Source organism: Marmota marmota, unplaced genomic scaffold (genome assembly GCF_001458135.2).
Source record: "Marmota marmota marmota unplaced genomic scaffold, marMar, whole genome shotgun sequence".
NCBI classification, from domain to species: domain Eukaryota; kingdom Metazoa; phylum Chordata; class Mammalia; order Rodentia; family Sciuridae; genus Marmota; species Marmota marmota.
The window spans coordinates 3,241,017-3,266,887 of record NW_025999946.1 but is presented as its reverse complement, the minus strand read 5'-3'; the positions used below and the strand labels follow the sequence as shown (position 1 = coordinate 3,266,887).

Below are 25,871 nucleotides of genomic sequence, written 5' to 3'. Positions count from 1 at the left end.
CACAACAGACACTAGTATGGCAATATGTAAATCAATGGATGTGTAACTGATGTGATTCTGCAATCTGTGTATGGGGTGAAGGTGGGAGTTCATAACCCACTTGAATCAAAGTGTGGAATATGATATGTCAAGAAATTTGTAATGTTTTGAACAACCAACAATAAAAAATTTAAAAATAAATAAATAAATAAAACCACACATGCACGCACACACAATCAATTAAGTGTGGACAAGGCAGCCATAAAAGCTTGGGAGGAAAAAATAATCATAAAATTCTAGGCATCTGTACCCAGATTGCCTTGCAAGTGTTTCTAAGTTCTATTCCCCCTTTCAAGAAAGTAAAACAGAACATTTTAAAAGGTATATAATGAGAGTAGTTTGTATGAAATCATCCATGCCAAGCTCCATTCCACAGACCCACACTCAAAAAAAAAGGCGTCCTTTCTCCTCAAAAGATCATCAAATTAATTTGATTCACATGATTTAAATTAAAGTCTTGAAGTGCAAGTGTAGCATTTTGCCCAACTTTAAAAAAAAAAAAAAAAGCCACTCAGGTCACAGTGTCTAAAATGCATCTGCTCTAATACTTTGCCCATAAAAACCTAAGTCTGCTAGTGGTGTTGGGAGGAGAAAGAAGAAAATTGGCAAAGAAAGTAATTCTCCAGCAACTTGTCAGCATGCTTTTTCTTTTGCTGTTGAGCTCTGGTTCTGGAGGGTAACAGGAAAAGCAGACATTTTCCTGGAGGTGTATGCAGAGGAAAGGGGCGGGGGGTGTTCCAGGCTCTCAGGGCTGCATTCCTGCCATAGGGCTGTGTTCTGCCCTCTCCAGCAGCACAGATGGAAAACACTGCATGGTTGGTGTGGATGGGGATAATAAAGAGAGGGGGGGCTGACGTTCTGTCAGCACTCTCCAAGTCAAGAACGTTGGAGGTGGCTGTGAGGCGGTTGGGGAAGCTGGCGTCTGATGTCAGTCCACGCAGCTGGCTTGTCAACAGAGAGCTCCCGCTTGCAGAAATTAAAAGCAAACTTTAAAAGCTGCCACTCGGAGAATGTACAGGAGGTGGTAGCTCAGTGAGAGTCCAGGTGACAAAGAACACAAAGTAAAGCCCATCACTTGGCATTAATGATGGAGGGGCTGATGTTTGCAGTTCCCAGGTGAAAAAGCCTTGCCTTGAAGTCCATCCTTGAAATCTGCAAAGATGTCCAAAGATGGTAGGGTGGCCTTGGGACCGTCCCTGTTGGTGGCATACCCTGAGTACGAGGCCACAGGCTCTGTGTTGTTGACATGATTCTCTTTTGTCTAGACCACAGCCCATCAGGGAGGCACTCATTAAAGAATTGCAAGCATCAAGCATGACATATTTCATATGATGCAAACTTGTTTACTAGGAGACCTCCTGTCAGTGTTCCGAGGAACATCTATGATATTCTAACATCTGTGAGGGTTGTAGAATCTACTTAGAGATTAGTTTGTTGGAAGTAAATAAACTCTGTTGCAAATAGGAATCTGGTCAATACATAATTTTTAAATATGGTGCATCTCAGCATCTTTCCACCCTATTTCATTCTACTCTTTCAATTCCTTCATGTATTCTCCCCAGGGGGTTACTCTAAGGAATTATTTCTCTGTACTTCCTAACTGTCTAAGTCTGTCTTCTGTTGCTCTAACAAAATACCTAAGCCTGGATACTTTAAAAAGAAAATAAAGCTCCCAGTTCTTGAGACTGGAAGTCTAAGATTGAAGGATTCCTGTTAGAGTCTGTAAACAAGTCAAAATAACACCTGGTATTTTGCCAGGGGAATGTTAGAGTTCATAAACAAGTCTGGATGGTGCCTGGCAAAATGCCAGAGGGAGTGGTTTGAGAAGTAACAAAAGCGAGCCATTAAGTGTGGAGATTCCTGATTGGTTGACTGCTGTATCTAGTTTATGCTAATTAGATAAGCTGTGTGGAATGTATAAATACTGCTCCTGTCCTGCAATAAACGGTTCCTACTCCTGCTGTATCCACATACACAAGTTATTCGTCACCCCCCGGTTATTCTGCTGCAGCCGGACTGCCGCAGATTCCAATTATTTGACTTCTGGTAAGGGCCTTTTGGTAGATGGCATCACATTGAAAAAGCAATCACAGGATGAGTCAGGAAGCCAGAGAGAGATTCAGGGATCAGGATCATATTTGTTTTTATAACTTACTCTCATGACAGCTAACTGGAATCCCACCAGAATTACCTTGATCTCTTCCAAGGACACTTCCAAAGATCTCCCTCTAGGCCCTACCTCTTACAGGTCACCTCAAAACCACCACACTGGGAACCATACTTCCAACACATGAACCTCTGGGATCATACCACATCCAAATGACAGCACTAGCCAACATCTAAACCACCCAATTCACAGCTGACCCCTGGGCTGCCCATTTCTGTCATTCATCTCTGGGCTGACCACTCTTCTCTTTGCTCAGGCTCCAAACTTTGCCTTTGGTGCTTCTTCATCCTGGAAGTTCCATTCCTGGGTACACCAGGGCCTTTGCAGGCCCATCCAGAAATTACTCTCCTCCTCCTGCCCAGGATACTGGCCAAGTGGGTAGAATATGATTCACAGCTCTTGCTGCAATTAGTTAAGCGACCTGGTGCTGGTCTCCTAAGATGGGTTGGGGGAATCCCACAGCAGGACTGCATGGGCATAAGACCCTCCGCTCTGTCCCCCCTCTCCCTGGATTACGTGCATACAACTGGGTGACAGTGGGACCTGAGAACTCTCCAGAACCATTATTCTCCTACTTTTCTGCCAAACCAGGTTTGTTTATTGGTCTTCTTTTCCTGGAGGTGGGTCTCTTTCCAGTGCAGAGCCCATGGTTTCCTCTGCTCCTCACCATTTGGTCTGTTTCTCACCTTACCCCATTTTCCACACCTGTATGCATGCAGCATACACACACCCTTCCATTGCTGTGATTTCAAATGACTTAAGAAGTGTTTTAATGGTAAGTAGTCTAAAGTAGAAGTTAAGAGTAAGGGTTCTCAAACCAGACTACCGGGATTCAATCCCTGGCTCTTCTGTTTACTAGTTTTTCTACCCTCAGTAAACTAATTTGTTTTCAGCTTCTTTATATCTAAAATGGGATAATAATAGTATTTGCCTCATCAGGTTATAAGGGAGTCAGAGTCTACTTTGAATAGTGCTTGACAAGTAGAAAACACTTGATAAATGTTAGATGTCATTACTATTATTTCTTTTTCTTCTTGGTACTGGAGTTTGAACCTTAGGGGTGCATTACCACTGAGCTATATCCCCAGCTCTTCTTATTTTTTATTTTGAGTCAGGGTTTCCCTATCTTTCCTAGGTCCTTGCCAAGTTGCTGAGGCCACTCTCGAATTTGTGATCCTCCTGCCTTAGCCTGCCAAGTTGCTGGTAGTACAGACATGGGCCACTGCACCGGGTCCTGTTATTATTGTTGAATACAATCACTGAGGTTGCTTAAATTCTTTTTTTAGGACACTTCTTAGAACTGTGAACAACTGATATAAGCCAGTAGATATAAAAGATTCTGGGTTCAGTGAGGGTTACCACCTTCATACCAGTCTCCCCTTACATGTATCCAGAATACTTTAAAATATATGTCTTTAGCCACAAATATTCATAAATTACTGCATGCTTTTAACCCATCATGTTACTAGCAATTGATCCCATTTGGGCTGTTTTGCAGAACCTCACCTTTTTTTCTTCTGTTCCTCCTCGTATTTAAAATGTCTTTGAGTTCCTAGTTATCTTAAAATTTTAATTAGGGATTGATGGGGGGGTTCTGATAACTTGTAAGTGGAGACTGATCATTTGTTGACCTGTGTTCGATAAGCAGACTCTTAAACGATTCTCTGGTCCAAGGCTGCTTTTCTATGAAACAGAGCCCTTGTGTGTTCATGAGCAGCAGATTGTTTTTTGGTCAACAGTTAGCTCGACGATTGTGATACTGTCACCTTATCTTCTGTCTCCACCCAGTCTAGCCGGTCTTATACAGTACGAATGGAGTAGTCTTTTAAGCACAGTTTTGATCATGCCTTTCTTTATGCAGAAAAGCAGTTAGGGTGACCCCCTTGCCTACCAAAAATGCCTGTTTATATTCCAGCACAACCTGGGACAGCTTAGTGGGTCAGGGAGCTGCAATTTCCACTGCCCCTCACAAGTGTGGTGCTTCACCAAGCTGGACACCTGCTTGTCACAAATGCTCTCTGCTTTCCTGTCTGTGTGTCCTTTTTCTTCCTACCCATTCATTTTTGTAGTGTCTTCTTCTGATCAGCATGTCATGATCCTTGTCATTTTTTAGGACTGTGTAAAGCCACTCCTCCCCACCCCAGAATTTGTCCCTAATTCTTCCCAGCCAGATGAATCGCTCCTGGAATGCCACACCCTTGATCTCCCTTCCTGTGCATGTCACATACCATTGGCAGTGGTAGGTATAAAGATAATTTCAATGAATATTTTTATGTTTAAATCTTATACCTATCTCTAATGATCACTTTAGGAGAAATTCTTAGAAATATTTAAGGTCTTTGATGAATGTTGCCAAATTGCCTTTTAGGCAATAGTAAGCCATTTATTCTCAGTGGTCCGTGTATCAGCACCCATTTCTCCACACTCCTTGTAACCCTAAGTATTATTTTCCCCCCACCTTGGCTATTTTGACAGACTTAGAGAATACTTCATTTTAATTCTTGTTATATTGCTCTAATTTCCAGTGAGTTTGAACATTTCAAAACTCTGTTTATTAGCTATTCACATTCTCTCTGAATTGTCTGTTGACAGGGCACTTGATATTTTATATCATAGCATATTTGTGAACTTGTCAGCTATCACAGATCCATATGATAAACATGTACTTTGAACTTAGCACATAATAGGTACACACTCAAAATTTGTTGGAAGATTAAGTGAACATATACGGCTGATGATTGTTCATTTTCCTTAAACGTTTAAAAAACATCTAGGTATGAGAGTGCACCTCAGTGATGCAGCACTGGCCTACATGCCTGGGACCCTGGGTTTGATCTCCAGCACTGCAAAACTGAAAAAGAATACCCCAGCCATGCCTGTCACACCATAAACCCTCCATCTGTGAGGTGCTGTTAAGCACAGGAAGTGGAAAAAACCAAAACATCTTCACCACCATGCTCAAGGTTAAATTTGCAAACATAGAAGAATTGGAGTCGGTAGATCTTTTGGGGGCAGCCCATGGTGCTGGAATATCACAGGCTGTCGTTCTCATTTCTAGACTTTGCCCAAAAAGAGTTGTTTTTGAGCCAGAGAAGCAGGAAGCCAGGGCAGAACAGACCTCTGCTTTGAAAGATGCCTGTTTTTGAGCTGAAATGGCAGAGTGACAACTTTGGGGAACTGATGCTTGGCTATTAGGAGTGAGTCTTCTTAGATGTCAGCTCATTTCCTTGTAGAAAATGAAATCCAATAAAAGCTGGTTTATCTGGTATTCTATCAAGCAGGACATTTTTTTATTACATCATATTCATATGAATGACCCTAAGGCACTGCAAGATGATGTTCAGGGTCACTTTGGAGTTAAGGATCTTATGGATTTATATTATCATTCTTTTAAAAATTGGTGATTGTGGCAGATGTGGTAATTTTCCAGTTACCAGGATGCCTGAGTCACCAGCTACAAAAAGCAAACATTTCTGCAGACTTGGGAGCGTGTGTGTGTGTGTGTGTGTGTGTGTGTGTGAGAGAGAGAGAGAGAGAGAGAGAGGAGTTGGAGAGTGAAACTTATTCATCTTGACCATTCATTAAGATTCTCAGATTTCACTGACTAACTAGCACCTTCTAAGGTTTACTTCACTTTGCAATTGTTTGGTGGAAGCACAGGAAGTGGAAAAATCAAAACCTCTTCATCACCATGCTAAAAGTGTTACCCAATCTCGTTTCATAAAGGAAATATGAAGTTGGATTATTTTGATTGTGTGTGCTTTTTTTCCCGCTTAAGAAGGCAATAAGTGGTTTCTTCCTAGCATGCAGGTGGCACCTGCCAACCTGACCTGTTGACAGATAATTGCTCGACAGACGAGCCTTTGATATTAAGCTCCACTTAGGCAGAAAGAAAGTTTCCCTGCACCTTCCTGGCAGACCTGGGTGGTCTTGTCTGCTCTCCTTCCCCAGAGCCTTGCCCAGGACACCCGTGGGTTCAGGGAACCCCCATGGGGGCGGGGTCAGCAAACATCAAGCCACTCCCTTAAGTGTGAAGTGGAGGGAGGACCCCACCAGCAAATGCAGCTTTAAACAAACAAATGTTAAATTAAAAAGAATGTTAAATACAGATCAGCTGCCTGGCTCCTGACAGCAGATTTAATTCTTCCCTCCTCTCACCTGATGGAGCTTTGCCTGCAGGGTTTGCATCAATTATCTGTCGACATGTGGAAAATGATTGATGAGCTGCCTACGGCACTGGAGTACACTTTGTCAACCACTCATCATTTATACATCTTATCTCCGCCAGAACAAAAGATAGGACAGCCAGGCACTGAAGTTGGGGACCGGAAGCCGGGAAATGAGAATAGGGAGCGAAGGAAGCAAGGCAGGGCTCGTGGGGACCCACAGAGACCAGGTGGGTGAGGAGGCCTACGGCTGTTGACTCCGAACTGTCTGGCTAGCCCACTGTCCCTGCAACAGGCCCTGGTTTTGTCAGAATCCTTTGGCTGTTACCTCTAGAAGGACTCAAGACTCTGCATGCAGTTTTAATTACAGCACCATCGCAGAGGGCTTCAGAAGTTCTGCAGTCACCAATGTCGCTGATCCTTTGCTTGAATAGACCCTACTTGATACAGGGTTTGGAACCATCCCTGAGAGAGAAGAAGGTTGGCCTAGATGATCCAGCTTCTGGGAAAATGTCAGGGGAATTATCCAGTTCAAGCCTCGGGGATATTTTACCTGTTGATGGTGGGTCTGAGTGGTGAAAAAAAAATTTTTTTTTAAAAGCCATGCTCCCAAGACTGGGATGATCCCAAATATTCCTATTCAGACTGAGAAGAAAGGGTGGTGATCACACTAGCTCCTAATTTGTGAACCTACTTGTGGCCTTACTTTGAGTCCTAAGGTGGGAACACAAAAATCTCAGCTCACAAAGGGCTTTCAGCCCATGTCTGTCTTCTCTCCCTGGTGATACGCATAGCCACAAACCCAGGTGATGACCTAACAATCATTTCTAGGCAATAACTGCTGAAAATAGCAATTCTATTATGAACTGATCTCTATTAATTTGCTCTCTATTAAAGGCATCCCATTTATTGATTTTTTTTTCTTTCTTTGAAAGAGAGGGTACTGACAAATATAAAGTCAAGTGACCTAGTTATATAATTTGAGTGATAGGCCCAATAGCTTCCTTGCTAATTGGTCAGGGGATGGAGAAGAATTAAGGTAGACAGTTTCAACTTTATAATGTAATAGGGTTTCCGCCAATAAAATTTGAAACACTACTTAAAAATTGTTAAATAATAAATAAGAATGAAAATGAACATATTAAGGGGATTCTAAAGGCAAGTAATAGAATTATGAGCTAAAATCATGCCAAAAAGAAGTCACTCTAGGTAGGAGAATTATGAAATGGGAAGGAAAAAAGTAAAACGGCAGAACACAATTAGCTCCAACGGCAGAACACAAGTAGCTCCAACACTCAAAGCAAAGTAATTCAATGGATTTGGCAATATTCTGAGGTCAGATTCCCAAGCTTTTCTGTGGATTTTGTTGATTTCGTTGGATGAGGAGTTATTTCTAGCTATGCTCAAGTGTTGAGGAATGAAATAAATGATGGGCAAATAATAATCACAATATCAAGTGTTTTTTAAAAAAAATTCATGGGGGCTGTTTTGGATCAGGGCAAAAGGTGGCCACTGAAGAATCCTTGGCTCTTGCAAGTTTTCCGTGTTGCTGAACTATCACAGATGGGACAAGTCAAGAGATGTCTCTGTCCTGAGCAAGAGAAAGCCCTTGTAGACTTCTTCTAATCCTGAAATTATAAACAAAAGAGAAGTTATTGTAAAATCATAGAATCAAGAATAGGCATATTCAGTTTGACACAGATGATGAGCTTCAAAGCATGTAATCAATCCCTTTGAGATGGACTATATTTTAGAGTCAGATGGTGGCCTCATGCACCACTGTGAAAGGGCTTTTACATTTTTTTGTGTGCTTTTGAGAACACTTGAAGGCTTCCATCTTGGTAGGTAGTCACTCCTGGCTTTCATCTTGAAAGCTTCAAAAGGTATTTGAATGTGTTTCCTAGGGCTGCTATAGCAAAATCCCACCAATTGGATGGCTTAAACAGAAGAAATTTATTGTCTCCTGGTTGTGGAGACCAGAAGTCTAAAATTAAGGTGTCTTTGGGCTTGGTTCTTTCTGAGGGCTGTGAGGAAGACCCTGACTCATTCCTGTCTCCTGGTAGCCAGGGCATTCCTTGGCTTGGAGACAGCATTTTGCCTGTGTCTTCATTTTATCTTCTCTCTCTGTGTATGTCTGTTTCTGTGTCCAAATTTTTATTTTTATAAGGACACTGGTCCTACTGGATTTGGCCCTCTTGACAACCTTATCTTAACTCGATCATCTGCAAAGTTCTTGTTTTCAAACAAGGTCTCATTCACAGATACTAAGTGCTAAGACTTCAACCCTTTTAGAAAGGACACAGTTTAATTCATAATCATAGGACATGTAGTAAGTAGCTACTTGATAAATAATTGTTAATGAATTGAATGAGACTTTTAACTGAACCTTCTTGGAGGAAAAGGGGGAGTGTTTTAAATGTAAAATTTACATTTAAAATTTACATTTGTATTAGGAAAATGTATTTGTGTTTCATGAAATCAGTGAATTAACTCCAGAGGCATAAGAAAATTAGAATTTTTTTTTTTTTTTTCAAAACTGTATCATGTGAAACTCTGAGTTGGGCCATTTGTCAGGAATTTTTTTTTTAAATGAATGGCATCTTGGGGAGAAGAATCCCCTTGCTATTTCTGTTTCTTTGCAGAAGTCAGTGCATTGGCCTGAAAGTTGATTTTCTTGCCAATACACTGTCACTTAAGAGGGAAACACAATTCCCCATGGAAATCTTATATTGCAAATTTGTGTTTAAAAAAAATGCCTGGCTCAATATCATCAATATCATTTGACTTATCTGGTTCAAATGCTGATATAGAGGGAATATTGAGCATTTTGAATAAACTATGACATAGTATGCACAAATGATTGAGGCTTTTAAAACTTATTTAACTATAGGTGACAGTAAAATGCATTTGTGCACTTTGATATGTCATTCATAGATGGGATATAATTTCTTATTTTTCTGAGTGTACATGTTGTAGAATCACATTGGTCATGTGATCACATATATACATAAAGCAATAAAGTCTGTTTCATTCTACTATCCTTCCTATCCCCACATCCCCTCCCATCCCCTCCCTTCATTTTCTTCTACCTAATCTAAGGTAACTTTATTCTTCTCTAGTGCCCCCCCACTATTGTGAATTAGCACCCACATAGAGAAAGCATTTCGATTTTGGTTTTTGGGGATTGGCTTATTTTGCTTAGCATGATATTCTCCAACTCCATTCCTTTACTGGCAAATGCCATGATTTCATTCTTCTTTAAAGCTGAGTAATATTCCATTGAATATATATACCACATTTTCTTTATCTATTCATCTATTGAAGGACACCTAGGTTGGTTCCATAGTTTAGCTATTATGAATTGAGCTGCTATAAACATTGACATGGCTACAACACTATAGTATGCTGATTTTAAGTCCTTTGGGTGTAGACCAAGGAGTGGGATAGCTGGGTCAAATGGTGATTCCATTCCAAGTTTTCTGAGGAAATGTCTGTACTGCTTTCCATAGTGGTTGTACCAATTTGCAGTCCTATCAGCACTGTATGAGTGAACCTTTCCTCCCCATATCCTCTCCAACATTTATTATTGCCTATATTCTTGATGATTGCCATTCGGACTGGAGCAAGATAAAATATTAGTGTAGTTTTGATTTGCATTTCTCTAATTGCTAGAGAAGTTGAATACTTTTCATATATTTGTGGATCAATTGTATTTTTTATTCTGTGAAGTGTCTGTTCAGTTCCTTAGCCCATTTGTTGATTGGGTTATTTGCTTTTTTGGTGTTAAGTTTTTTTAGTTCTTTATAAAAATGGTTGAGTCTTGAGTTCACGAGGAGGAAGCTTTTGTACTTTATTTTTCAGAAACATATTTATAAACGAGTACTTCTTTTCACATATTTAAAAAGTGAAGCAAAAATGACAATATTTGACCAAAAACTTGTCAAAAAATTAGATATAGAAAATATAAAGGTATTTATTTGCATAAAATAGAGGCTATCATAAACATTTTTGTCCTGAAAAATTTTATATCTATATTTATATCTATTTTGTACAAGTTTTAGAAGTCAAATATCGCCAATTTTTGCTGGTAGAACCCACAGAGATGACTGTAGCATATCAGGCTGCAGAGAGCCCAGGGCAGCATCCCCAGGTGGTTAGTGTAATGAACACTTATATGTAGGCCCCAACCAGAGACAGCATTTATGACCTGTAACTCAAAGGACTTTTGTGGAATTTGGAGAAGACTCAAGAGACAAAATCAAGCTACACTCAGTAATGCTGTCTCGGCAGCCGCACAGCTACATGCCTTTTCGCTCTTCTTCAGTAGGCAACTTGGTCCAAACCCTAGCTGTCCACACACCTGTGTTCCTGCAGTTGCCTCCTGTTGGGAGGTCCATCCGCCACTGCTCTGCTGACTGAAACACTACTGATCCTTCTTGGTGTTCCTGTTCAATTCCCAAGTCTTCAGTAAAGTCTTCTTGGACATTTTCATCCTACGCTGGCTGCTCCTTAAGCTAAATCTCTGAGAGTTAATGTATTATGCTCAGATACTTAATTATTTCGTAGTAGCCATTCTCGTCTCAGCTGTAGTGAGCTCAGCCAAGGAAGAGAGCTTCACATTAGACCATGTCTTCATTCCTTGGCTGTAAATACTGTTGAATAATTGATCTCATTTGAGCTGTTGCTTAATGATAGCCTCCAATTATTCACCAAGATGAGGGCAAACAAGGTTTTTCCATTGTCCATGCAGGTTAGGCTTGGAGGGAAGGGCCTCAGGGAGGAATTTAAGGTACATGGAATTTGCTGACAGAATGTTATTTGCTTGATCAAATTTTCTGTGGGTGTTGATACATACTTTCCTGAAGAGGATTAAAAACAAGAAAGATCCTCCTGGGAGTCAAAAGCGATGAGTTGCACTCTAGCTAGGCCCTTCCTCTGTGAAATGGAGTCCATGCCTTAAAGAAATGCACAGTGAGATGCCTAAAAAAATGACAGAAGGCCAAGACATCAATGAAAAAACTGTTAAAATGTGTTTATTTAAAAACTACTATTTTGAAAAACAAATTTAGTATCAATGGCCAACAGACCTGAGCTTTGAATTGAGACAGTATTTGTTGAGTGTCCCTTTAAGAGATGTGATCAGGGAGAGGTTGGCTAATATCCCTAGGGATGGTGGTTCTAAAGTTAGGAGCAGGAAGAAGAACTGGGGGAGTGGTGAGAACTAAGTTAGGAGAATGTTTGGGGAAGATTATAATTTCAAGAAGAATAGCCCATGGGAGTTGCATATTGCCCTTTTGCAACTGTCAACATTTTTCACTTTATAATTCCTTATTTAAACCTGGAAAACTTGAACTTGGGATTAAAAAAAAATGATGGCTGAATATCATTAGAGCCATGTTCTAATGATGAAGGGCTGCAATTTACAGACCAATTAGAGTGGCATTTGTTTTCATTCTGCAGCAACTTCTCTCCCCGGCTGTACCCCCTCAATACCAGGAAAATAGGTTCCTGGATCAGGGGTGGTTTTCTGGGGCTGACATCTGCCATATGCCCTGGGCTTTGGGAGGTGGGAGACAGGTTCCCAGCAGCTTCCAGAGAGCCTGTCCTTGGATTCTGCCTGCTCTGTAGAGCCACTCTCCTGCAAAACAATGCCATTTAACTTCAAGCTCTGACACCTCGCCTAGTTCTATTTCACTATAAATAAACCAACTCCCCCGCTTCACTTGCCTCCCCCAGGTCAGGCATTCCTCAATTATAGTCTTAAACCTGACCAGGCAAGAACAAATTGTGACCTTAAGTTATATCTTAAAGTCTTGCCTCATATTGGGACGCAGAGAGAGTTTTTTTGGCATTCTCTTTGACAGGCTGCTTGTAGGTAGAACAGTTTTCCATAAGGAATTGAAATCATACATCAAATGTATTGTTTTATATGTAAGCCACTGGAGACCAATGAAAGCAGTTGGTAGAGCCCAAATACCATTACAAATAGATTTATTGTAGTGTGTTTTCTCCCACCTTTTTCTAGAAGTTATTACTTTAATCTTAAGAATTTATGTAAGTATGCTTGTGGCTTTTATATGGTATATGCATTCACTTTGGAGACTTTTAGCTATTTAGTGGTGAGGTGTTTAAAACAAGTGTTATCAAGGAAATAATTTTAGCTTTACATCATTTTTTTTTTATATTTGCCTCTGAATGCTACATACAGAATAGCCAGTCGGCAATATAAAAGAATTATTGCGGATGTCATGGAAACTTATCTTTCTAGTGCCCTTTAGTTTGGTGTATTCATCTGCACCTCCAAAAAGCAAGCAGAGATAAACATGCAGTATTCCTTTGCTGCCAAATTAGAAAAAGCTCTGTGCCTTCCTTCCTGAACCATTTCAAAGACAGAGAACATTAGACTTCAGAGCAATTAAACTCACTCTAGTGTACATTTGCTAAAAGGACTGGAAAACCATTTTTTTTTTTGCCAGCCCCATAGTAACAGAGCTGTTTGAAATTTATAAAAGAAAAATCCTGAATGATGTTCTCAGAAGTTGAATCAAATGGTCTTGCAAGACCCCATATCATTTATCATTCCTGTTTCAACCAAATCATATTTAGTTTAAAAATGGTTTTTGCACATCATTGTACTATTTAGCCTTCATAATTTCTTTTTCCACAAATGCCTGTTACATGTCACCTTCCTCCTTACACTCACACACCGTTGACTTAATTATTCTGCATAAAGTGACCTTAATTTGGTAGCCATGTTTTTAAGTCTGTTGACAGAAACTTTTCAATCATTTGCAGGTCATGTTCCAGTCTGTCAATACATGTGAAGCTATGGTTTGTCTATTTCTTTTTAAAAAAAAAAATTTTGTAGTTGTAGATGGATAGATGGACAGAATGCCTTTACTTTATTTATTTATTTGTATATGGTGAAGAGGATCGAACCCAGTGCCTCACGAATGCGAGGCAAGTGCTCTGCCACCAAACCCCAGCCCTGGTTTCTTACAAAGAACTCTGTATCCTCTTTGCCCTTTCTCTTCTGTTTTTTTTTTTTTTTTTAAGTTTCCTTGTCATCTGTTTCTGTTTCCATATCTCTACTTCCAAAACATGATGGGCATCTTCATTTTTCTTAGCACAGAGAAGTAGATGAACCTAGGGAACCCAAGGAGACCTGACTGTCATGTCACTAAAAGTACAAGTGTTATCATTCGCACAGCTATTAAGACAAACAAGCAGGTGACTAGTTTTCTTAGACCACATTGGGTCCTGGAGAAGTGACAGGCTTTTAAATTGCTCTGTAGATGGTGTTGAGGAGGGACAATGCCTCTCGGGGGATGGAGGCTCCTTCCAGTTCAAGTGTTGTTTGGAAAGGGGGATGATTGCAATGAATTTTCTTTTGTGTCATCTTTCAGAAAACAAGGGATTCTCCTCATGGTTTGGGTATAAGGTCTGTCCCAGTATGAACCAATCCACCTGTAGGAGACCAGACTGTTACACCCTAATACATGCCTCCTTAGCTTAAGGGTTATTTTAAACTGATTATTTTGAGAGATTGTGGCCACAGGAGAAGCTATGGAAACAGTAGAAGTTACTGTTTGCAAAGGAAATTTACATCTATAAAGGAAATCTCCATTTGCTAGGGTATCTCCTCTGGGTACCAGAAAGAGAAACAGGGCTCTAACTCACTGGAGATTTATCCGTATTAAGAACCCCAGTTTAACTGCTCAGAATAAACCTTGCCTGCAGAACTCTTCATTGCTTATTCCCCTTCCCCAAACACCCTTTTTGGGGTTTCATTTGAAGAAGGAATTTAAGGCTGAACTCAAAGCTCTTTCACTGGCTGTCTTCCATGCATACAAGAGGCATGCCGATTAATACACTTTTGTTGATTTTTCCTTTTTAATCTTTTGTAACAGGGATCCATACCAACTCAAAACTATGAAGGCTGGATTCAAAATTATTTTTTCTTCCCTACCTCCTTTGGGCTGCAACAGATTACTGAAAAGATCATTTTCAAAGCCTAGTTTTACTACTTTGAAATATGCCTAGTAATATATACTGGCACCTATTATAGTACCTCCAGGTTGAGGACCTCTTTTAATGACCAAAGATCATCTGTAATTAACATACAGATTGTTGTAGAACAAATGAATGTAGATATTTATGTCGAGTCTGTATTCCTAAATAGGTTAAGTATTCCCCACCTGATGTGTCTCCTGCTATTAATTTGCTGAGTAAACACTCTTTTTATAGTTGAAAGATCAGTTTCATTTCAGCCTGATTATTCCAGCCATTCCAAATTAGATTTGTTCAAATTAATGAGACTTTATTAAATTAGAAAGGTGACCTGGATTGGAGATTATGGTCTTGTCACAAATCTCTGATACTGGACCTACATTCAGCTTATGAGCCCCTTTGTCCCTCAGACCCAATACATAATTCCTTAGATTTGCAGATCAGAGTTTAACCTGCCTTTTGGTTTTTTGTTCTTTTGGTCATCAACCTGATTGTACACATCTGTCACCTAATTCTTTTTGGTCTTGTTTTAACCTAGTGCTTTGCCCAGAGCTTTTGTGTCTGTTCTAACTTATGCTGAATCTCCTGTGTGAACCACTAGTGCACCTGCATGTGACCTTTGTGCCTCGATTCTATTCTTTCATTGAGCAAGTTTACTTTTCACCTTCACTTTCAGTCGGTTTCAGGTGCATGAAATTGAATTAATCATAATTCTTGGTTTATGTCACACTGTCATCAATTGGTTACTGGACAGCCTTTTTTTTAATATATGCATGTATTTAATATTAATATATTGTTAATAGTGCAACAAATGAGCCATCCCAAGAACTAGTATATAGATCATCGCTTGTTTTTCAATGTGTTCCTCCTCTGTAGAATCATTACTTTGAGTTTGTGTTTAACATGCCATTCCAAATTTTAAAAGATTTTAGAACATGTTTATATGTCTGGATAATATGTTGCTTAGTTTTGTCTATTTTAAATTTTTATAAAAAGAAAGGATGTCATGCTGGATGTTTCCTCTTAGGGGTTGCTGTTTTCACTCAATGTCATGTTACTAGACTTCACCTACACTGACACAACTTCAAGTCATTCATTTCTGTTTCTATATGTGGTTCCAAGGAGAAGATTGCTGCTTTGCATTGCTGGGTTCTTGGTCATATCATAGAAGAGAATTTAAGGCTGTGTCACATATGAGTAGCAGACCAGATTTATTGGAACAGAGAAGATGCACACTCTAGACGGGGAGGGTGGGGGAACTTGGAGAGAGTGGGTGACTTCATCTTGGTCTGGGACTGAACTAGAGGTAGAATCGGGGTGGATCATGCCATTTCATTCCAGTTTTCCTTGCACTTAAGCATTGTCTTCACATGTTCTAATCATATTACCTCCCATCTGACATGTCTCATTAGCCTCTTAAATCTCCACCCAGGAGTGTGGGTCTTACTATTATAATAAGGCTGGATCATTTCTTAGTCATCACAGTCTTTTTAATGGCCATTCTCCCTAAAGGGAGTTCCTCTAGGTGCCTACTGGTTATCTTGCAGTTTTGTTGCTTTTGTTTTTTATCAGCCAATGAGCAAGCTGTGGGCACCAGGACATGGGCTGGGTTGCTCACAGGTCATTTGTGCTTCAATGTAATGGTTTATGGACATTTCCCTTTTGAGATTCTGTGTTCTTTCGGTATCCCTAAATTCTTACCTTATTTTTGACGCTGTGTAATACTCTGTTATATTAACCTGCCACAGTTAAGTTTCCAGAAATTGGGCATGGTGTTAATTCCTAGGCTGTTGTTTATTTCGAACAGGGCTATGAGTTAGAATTTCTGTGGGAATAGAGTTTCTAGGTCTTTGACTATTTCCACCTTTAACTTTGGTAGAAAATGCCTATTTCCTAAAGAGTTATCCCAGTTTAATACTCCTACCAGCAAAGAGGAAAAATTCTGTGGTTATACATCTTCTCCAACACTTTTTATTGTTGGACATATCTTTTAACAAGTAAGTGGGAGGCTCTAAAGTGGTGTTCCCTAGCATCTTGACTTGAATTTCCATTCAAGGGACTTTTTTTCAGAACTAGAATTATATATGTCTTTTGCACTAACAAATTGACAAATCATTTTAAAGCTATAAAATACAAGTTAAAAATACACCATCTGCAATTTCTCAGTTAACAAATTATTAAGGTACACTCTGAGGACAGAAGAAAAGTTATTCTTAAAATGAAATAGAAAAACCCTTGACTTTGGACTGGGTTGTTACTCAGTGGTGGAGAGCTTGCCCAGAAGGTATAAACCCTAGGTTGAACCAGTCAGTACTAGTCCTGGCTCTTTTAGTAATTCTTTCTTTGATTCCCTTGGAAACATGTATTTTTTAATGTTTCTAATTCCTTATATACTAATTAAAAGTTTTGATCAATAAAGATATATTCTGGTCTAAGTTTTTATCATTCGGTAAGTTGTGACTATCACATTAACTCAGGTATTGAAGACATAGGGCATCCATTATTTCCTCATGTGATATTTCCAATACTTGGTAATATAGATGAAGAAAAGATGAAATAAAAGCCTGTGAATTTTGGCAGGAATCTGCAGGGTAGAATTGTGGGGAGAATAAGAGGTTCATCGAGTCCATAATTATCTTCCCCTAGCCTGCCTGAGAGCCTAAAACTCTCCAGGTACATTTTATTGCTGGTTCCTGGAGACCTTCTGGTCTTTCAGAATCTTCCTTTAAAATGCAAATATCCCTGGAGGTTGGGAAGAACCTCTAACCTCATCATCACCTCAATCTTCCATGGGGATTAATTTATCAGATCTTTTCCCATCAGAGACCTGGCTGGAAACTGGCCCTGTGGGAATGGGCACCTGGTGGATGGGGAAAGCCCTGGTAGAGAGAAGACAGCTGTAAAGAGCAAGGTGGGGGATGTGTCCACAAGCCAGAAGGGATCCTAGAATCTGGCCGGTTGCTGCTCCCTGCTGGCTTGTGTCTATCCAGCTCCTTGAAGCCCAGCTAGCCAGATACCCAGAGCTCCTGCTGTATCCTTGGGGGAAAGTTTGCTCTTATTACTGACTGGAGGAGAAAGTGTACAAAGGCTGCCAGCCAACAATGAACCCAGGATCCTGAGCCTGCAGATCACTTTGGAAAGGCCCTCAGCTCTCCACCCTTGATGGCAGATGCCTTTGGGTAAAGTTCTCTATCACGGAGCCCTGCGTCCTGGCCCTGTCTATAATGTGGCCATTTGGAGGCACAGACAGGCCCTGTCAAATGGCTTCAGCTGGGACATTTGTGTTGGTATCTCATGTGCTTTGTTTGACATACAAACAATTGCGGCCCCACCTCAGCAAGGGGGCTTTGAGAGTGTTGTCCCATGTGTTTGGGCGGCCTCTGTTACCCACACAAAAATGTCCCCTTCTCCTCCCTTGCTGGGCAACTCCCCCAAGAACATGTGTTTCTGCCTCAGCTGACCCTGGCCCCTTAGTAAGTCAGAATGTTAATAAAACACTATGGCTGTCATAACACAAGGTTAAATGAAGTCTTCACAACCTGTCCATTAAACCAACTTTTTTTTTTTTTTTTTTTTGGTGCATCGCTTTCTGCCACCTCTCTCTGGATACATCTTGTCTCGGTTCAAGGGTAGCCGAGCTGTAGGCCTTTGTCTTTGCTCACTGTTGTGTCTAATTCCCCGCCTCAATCATTAATCATCCCTTTGCCTATTTATTCCGGTGGCAAGTATAGTGAACACACTTAGCGTCTGCTTTTGTTTTGGTGGCATCCTTTGTGAGGACCAAGGCAGAGCTAATTATTAACTGGGAAGTGACGTTAAAGCTCTTAGATCAACGCCAAATGCTGGATCCGAGACACAGTTTTGTTCTAACCTTCAAGAGCTTGTGGCCAAGCAACTGGGGCAGCTTTATTTAGCTGTGAATTTAGGGGAGTGATGCCAGCACTCAGATAATTAATAGAGGTGCTCCTTTAAATCCCGTCCAGACAGCCGGTTCAGTGACCGTTGTGCATCTATGGACAGCCAGCCAGGGCTTCCAGACCTCGCCAGCACAAGCAGGAATGATGGCTTCAGAGATGGGGTCCCAGTGAGCATCTCCTACCTTTATGTTTTTATTTCCTGTAGTTTGAAGATCTTTATTGCAAGCACTTGACTTTTATACCCTGCCACCAAACTCTTATTTATTTATTTATTTTGCTCTTAAACATTTTGTGGTGCTAACTTTTTAGTTATGCCTCTTTCAGCTTTGAAAAAGATGCAGGGCTTGTGATTGTCACCTGTTCAGAAAGGTCTTCCCTGACCACAGCTGCTAAAGCAATTTGCCTAAGCCCACAATGACTGCTCTCCCCCATGCAGAATCATTGCCCCTGTGTCACCTGGCTTGATTTGCCCCTCTTGGAAGTAGTTTTATTTATTCATATATTTTCTTGTCTGTTTAACTACCAAAATGTAGGTCCCTAGCATTTAGCCTATAGATCATTGCCTAACATGAACCAGAAGTCCAATAGATATTTCAATAGGTATCTCTTATTGTGAAGGGAGGGAAGAGTTCTATTTCCATCTCCCCATCCATGGTTAATTGGCTGGAGCCCTATAGATCAGATTGACAAAAGCAGAAAAACAAAGAGAAGTTCATTAACATGCATATGATGTTGTACCTGGGAGTGCTCAATGATGAGTAATTTAAAAAGGATGACTACAACTTGGGTCTATGGCACATCCTAGAAAAGAATATTAAATTTTTAGAGAAATGAAAATACAAAGAAAAAGGACTTTGAATTTTCTAGGATATCAAATGATGGAAAGGTAAATACATGGGGAACTAATGGAGGCTAGAGATACTTGGTAAAATTTGTTAGATAGATCCTTTGAGGACCACCTCTAGGCTGATAAGGGTTGACCTTAATGGATTAACTTCTGTCCTTCCTCTTGGAGAGGAGAGGGGGAATGCCTTTACAAACGTAGGTCCTGCTGTTAGCAAATAGAAGGAGGGCAGAGACCTTTCCTTTGCCTGTTGTTGCCTTTGGGTCCAAATAATCAAAAGGCCAGAGTGGCATATTTTGTGGTGAATATTCTGCTACTCTTCAAGAGAGTCATTGAGGAAATGAGTGAATATGTGGAAACACTTTTCCATAGAGGTAACCATCTAATCATAGTTGCTAGATTCCAAAGTCTACCTCCTGATAAACCATGTCTGTATTATAGGACCATCTTCTATCATCCTGGGACTCATGCTCTCTGTTCTACCCTTTTTGTTCTAGAGGATCCATGAATATTTACATGACTTGGTTAAAATGACTCAAAACCTGTGGCTTTGTTTTGGGGATGTCTACCTCACCCCACTGACCTGCCCCTTACCTGTACATTATTATTATAATTGTTATCTCTGTGACATGTTTTAGATGGTTCTTCCTTTCATTGCTGAACGGTGGGGCTTTCTCCGTGGTACCTGTGGTTTCCATCTGTTAAGTGGATCTGTTTGTGACTCTTCTATTTCACTGGTCTGTTTCCTATTGCTGAATCCAAACCATACACTTTTTGTTACAAAATACTCTTAATTGCAATCATAATTATTCTTAACTACATGTAACAAGTTTTTATATGTGTTAGAATAAATTCTTCTACTTTATTTTCAAGTGACTTGACTTTCCCTGGCTCTTTGATCTTTCGTGTAAAGTACTATTGAGGTTACAATTGGAATTACATTTTATCTATGGATCACACTGGGAAGATCAAATCTCTTTCCATCCATAAATATGGTATTTATCCTTATTCAGTTTTTTTTCAAGTGTACTATTTCTTATATTCATAGCATTTTGCAACCATTACCACTGCCTAATTTTAGAACATTTTTATCACCCCGGCAAGAAACCCTGAATCCATTAGCAGTCACTCCCCATTCCTTCCTCCTCCCAGCACCTGATAACCACTAATTTATTTTCAGTCTTTATGGATTTGTCTGTTCTAGACATTGCATATAATCAGGATCATATAATATGTGGTCTTTCGTGTCTGGTTTCTTTCACTTAGCATAATGTTTCCAAGGTTCATCCATGTGGTAAAATATATCAGTACATCATTTCTTTTTATGGCTAAATAATTCTCCATTGTATGGATATGCTGTAGCATATTTATCTTGGATTTTGTTCTTCTTTAATGTTTAATTATTTTCTACTTAAGAATCTTCCATTTCTTCTGTTGACTTTATCACCAAGTATTTTTGTGAATCCTGTAAATCATGTACAGATTCTCCTTGATCTATGGTAGGGTTACATACTGGTAAAGTCACTATCAGTTGAAAATATCATAAGTTGAAAATGCAATTAATACACCTGCTGAACATCCCATCTGAGCAACATAATACACTGTAGAGTATAATTGTTTACCTTCGTGATTGCACAGCTGATGGAGAACTGCAGTTTGCTACCAGTACCTGACATCTCAAGAAAACAGTATCTTATATTGCTAACTTTGCAAAGATAAAAATCCAAAATTGGATGTCCACTGTCTACTGAATGCATAGTACTTTCTCACTATCCTAAAGTCAGAAATTGTCACTGGAACCATCATAAGTTCAGGACTTTGTTAGTCAGCTTTCTGTTACTGTAACAAATGCCTGAGATAATCAACTTATAAAAAGAAAGGTTTATTTCAGCTCACAGTTTTGGAGGCTTCTGTCCATGATCAATTGGCCCTGATGCTTTTGGGCCTATGGCAAGGCAGCACCACATGGCAGCAGTGTGTGGTGAAACGGAACTAAGCACCGGCCAGGAAGCAGGAGGAGAGACCAGTCTGACACTTCCCTTTGAAGGCACAGCCTCACTCATCCATAGATCTCCCAGTGGGCCTTGCTTCTTACAGTTTCCATCCCTCCACCAACCTGGGGACCACGCCTTTAACACATGGGCCTTCAGGGGACATTCTAAATGTACACTATAGCAAGGCCTTCTATATTTAGAATTGCCTTTTTAAAATTTCTTGCTGATATCAAAATACAAAAGTCAATTGTTTGTATGCAACATCCTGACCTTTTATTTATTTAGTAATGTGGATTTCTTGAGTTGGCATCATAATATCTATGAACCAGAGGCTCATTTCTTCCCTTCAAATCTTTGTAGTTTTTATTTTTTCCATATCACTTAAATTAGGACCTCTAGCGTAATATAAAACATAAGTGGTGAGAGTGGACTTTTTTTTTATTTTAAAAAACATTTTGAGATATAATTCACAGAAAATTTTTTGCAACAGAAAAGTCCCCACTTAAAAATATCCAGTTAGTTGGTTTTTAGTGTATTTACAAGATTAAGCAACCATCATCACTATCTAATTCCATATTATTTCCATTGTTCCCTCCCCAAAAATTCCCTGTACTATTTCTAATCACTCTCCATCTTCTTCCTTTGGACCTTAAAACTCTTAACCTACTTTCTGTGTCTGTGGTTTTGACTATTCTAGATATATAAATAGTTACAACATGTGTGGCTTCATTTGCCTAACAAATGTTTTCAAAGTTGATTTTTATTGTATTGTGTATCCGAACTTTTTTTCTTTTTATGGCTATAAATAATATTTCATTATATGGATGTAATATATTTTGTTTATCTGGTCATCAGTTGATGGACATTTTATGAATTTTCACTTTGGGGGTATGAAGAATAATGCCTCCGTGAACATTTGGTAAAAAGTTTTTGTGTGAATGTTTTCAATTCTCTGGAGCACATACTAGGAGTGGAATTTCCAGGCCATAAGGTAACTATGCTTACCTTCCTGAGGAACTATTACAAAAGCAGCACTTGTCAAGTAGGCATTTGGGTCAAGATCTTGATTTGGAAAGGGTTGTATGATGGTGTAGTTTTTTAAGCTTAATATTTGTCAGGTAAATCTAGCTGCCATATGATCATGATATGTAAGTTCAAATAATATAGCGGTCTTCCTTAGAATATGAAGACCAGTACCATTTTTTTTTTTATCACCAAGAACTTAGTCCTGGGATGAAATCCTGCCAACACACTTAGTGCTGCCTATACTTAGTCACCAAACTAGAAGCAAAGTCATCACTTCTGTTCACTAGAGTCACTATTCTTGAGGCTCAGCTACCTCAGAGGCCCTAACTTATGTGCCAGCCTCAAATGTTGAGAATGGATATATGGACTGTTGTGTTTAGAAATTTGGGATTTCTCTGATGTCACTGTGATTGATTAATGATGTCTGACACCCTCATAAAAATGGAGAAAGCTAGCACATTCTTGTAGTGGACCCCTTCTCTCTCTGTCAGATTTGTTGTATCTGATCCTTTTTTCATCAAATTCCTCCCTGGATATAACCCCTTGCCTTTCTTAGTCATTGTATTTGGCCACTTTTCTTTTGCACTGCGTAGTGCTGGGTCCTAACTCTTGCTGGAGACTTCCTGTTTAATACTGATGTGTCGGGAGGGAAAAACAGTCAAGCTTTGCTAAGATAAACACATGTCTTTGAGAACCTGGTGCCAGGTATCTGTTATGTTGTTAGACTACCTGTCAGACCAAATCCTCATACCTTATCTTTCCAAAGAGCTGGATTATAAGCATGGGCCACCACACCCAGCTACAACTGTGTTCTTAAAACAAAAAGTGATTGGTGTTGGGTGTAGTTCATCTGGGAAGACTTCAAGAGAAAATAAAATGCCTTCGCCATCTGGGCTGAAAGAAAGTAACTCAGTCAGGAAGAGGATTAAGCAAGGTAAATGGCTATAACTGACTGCCTCCACCTACTTGGAAACACCAGTGGTATTGTGCTTAGGTAGTGGGGTCTGTTGGCTTACCATCTGAGCTGCTTCTCCTTGTTGGGTTCTGACGTCAAGTTTGCATTAAGCTCATGGGTGATGGAAACTCAGAGTTAAGCATTTCACTTCTCAGACCATTTCCTTCATGAACTAGACCCAGCTGAAGATCTTGAGGGAGATTCCCTTATATTCCTCTTTCAAACTGGCATCATCTAAGACAAGTAGAAACAAGAGGGTAACCTGGGGAGGGGGGGTGCCTTTGAGTTCTTTTGTCCTTGAGCAGCCCTGAATGCTCTACAGACTGCTCTTCTGATGGCCACGGAAAAGGGAAAGAGTTGTTGAAAACGTTCAGAGGCCAAGTCCAGACCTGGAGGTCCCTGAGCTTTGTCTTTTACTTGTGGTATTAAATGAGAGTAATTAATTCAGATTCTCCATGATAGCCTTGACATGACATGGAGTGTCAGAGGGGACTCTACGGCTTCATCTCTTACCATTCTTCCATGCGATTTTACGTCCTAGGGACTTGGACTTACTCATTAAACTTTGGACAAACCATTTAACCTATCTCTCTTTTTCTTTTCCTGACCCCATTTCCTACTTCCTCCTGCTAATCCCCATTTTTGTTTTCCTATGTAACACCTTCTCACCATCCTTCAATGACCTCCCCTTTCCTATATTCTAATGGAAGGTTTAGACTCTATTGATGGTTTGCTATCTTCTACCTTTAATTATTATTTAAATTTTAGGCATTTATTCTATTTATCCATATTTAAGGCAAGGAAAACGTGTTCCTATGTGATTTAGTTTGTCTAAGAAGCTCAGAGCCTTGCAAAAACTTAAGTCACCACCATTAAGACTACTAAAGATGTAACTATTTTTAATAAGTTGACTCAATGGATTGATTCACTGAATATCAGAGCTGTTGTCAGGAGACAATTGTCAGAAGACCTTTGCATTGAATTCTTATCCACTGTGGGTAGAGGTGCAACACTCAGACAATCAATTTAACAATAGTTGTATTCTTCCCAACAACCCAGCAACTTCCATACATAAAGAAACTTACATATATGCATAATGGAACATTTATACAGATATCCACTGTGACATTGTTTTGTAAGAGTGATAAATTAAAAGTGAAATAAATGTCCGATAATAGGAAATTAGATTAAACTCAGTCTGTTCATGAGATGGAATTGTAAGCTGAGGTTAAAGTGGATCAAAAGTCATAGAGCTGAAAGAAAATCACATGGTAAATAGCAGAGAATGTAAAATATATGCCATTTAGTATTAAAATAGTGATCTTATTTATGGACAAACATGTCATAAACTTTAGAAATTATTTTGAAATAGATTAATCAGAAATTAATTTAGAAATTGATTTTCTTTTTTAATTTGAAAAATGTACTTTAAAGCAATTATACCAATTAAAACTACCATCTATCATTCATGTTTTCAAATTTTCAACTTACATAAAGAGTTAGGCTTGGTGTAGTGACTAGGTTTGGACCTTTTTGGGAAAAAAAATATTAACTTATCAGCTCACATCTAATATCATTAGGAAAATGAAGATTAAATAGTGAGAATACTATTGCACACCTATTAGAATTGCCAAAATCAGAACACTAACAACACCAAATGCTGGAACTCTCATTGACTACTAGTGGAAAAAAAACAAAACAACAAAACCAATGCAGTCATTTTTGAAAACAGATGCATGGTTTTTAAACTAAATCTAACTTTTATCACATTACCCAACATTAACATTTCTTGGTATTTACCCAAATGAATTGAAGACTTATGTCCACACTGAAACCTGTGCATGGATGTTTATAGCAGTTTATTCATAACTGCCCAAACTGGGAAGCAACCAAGATGACTTTCAGTAGGTGAATGAACAAATATATACTGTGGTACATCTATACAATGACTATTATTCAGTGCTATAAAGAAGTGAGCTGTAAAACCATGAAAAGTTGTAGAAGAAATGTAAATGTATGGTGCTAAGTGGAAGAGGCTTATCTGAAAAGGTTCATGATATATGATTTCAACTCTATGTCAGACTGGAAAAGGCAAAACTAGATAGTAAAACAATCAATTCACAATAGCTAAATTGTGGAACCAACCCAGATGCCCTTCAGTAGTTGAATGGATAGAGAAACTGTGGAACATTAATCAGCATTAAAAGAGAATAAAATCATGGCATTTGCAGGTAAATGGATGAAGTTGGAGAATATAATGCTAAGTGAAGTAAGCCAATCCCAAAAAACCAAAGGCTGAATGAATGTTTTCTTTGATATGAGGATGCTGACTCAAAATGGTGATTGGGGGGTTGATGGAGGAATTTTAGATAGGGCAAAGGGGAGGGAGGGGAAAGGAAGGGGATAGGAATGATGGTGAAGTGAGATAGACTTCATTACTCTAAGTACATGTATGAAGACATAAATGGTGTGAAAATACTTTGTGTACAATTAGTGACTTGAACAATTGTGCTCTATATGTGTAATATGAAATGAATTGCATTCTGCCATCATGTATAATGAAATAGAATAAATAAATAATAAAAAAGAAAAAAATCAATGGTGTCTAGAGGTTAAGAAAGAGGGAAGGATTGAGACGGCAAAACTCAGAGGATTTTTAGGACTGGGAAAATACTCTTAAGGTGCTATAACGATCGATACATGTCATGCATTTGTCCAAAGCCATATAATGTATAGCGTCAAAAATGATATGT

At 39.3% G+C, this 25,871-nt stretch overlaps 1 protein-coding gene across 3 annotated transcripts in view; it reads left to right on the top strand.

Moving 5' to 3' along the window:
- Positions 1 to 25,871, top strand: part of Lrmda (leucine rich melanocyte differentiation associated) — a 621,294-nt gene that overhangs the window by 255,061 nt on the left and 340,362 nt on the right. For 2 of the 3 annotated variants that reach the window (XM_048801877.1, XM_048801880.1), the window contains exon 5: positions 18,366 to 18,466. The exons of the other annotated variant lie outside the window; for it this stretch is intronic. In XM_048801877.1, the coding sequence (XP_048657834.1) occupies positions 18,366 to 18,466 (101 nt within the window). The remainder of the gene's footprint in view (positions 1 to 18,365; positions 18,467 to 25,871) is intronic. 3 annotated transcript variants of the gene reach the window in all.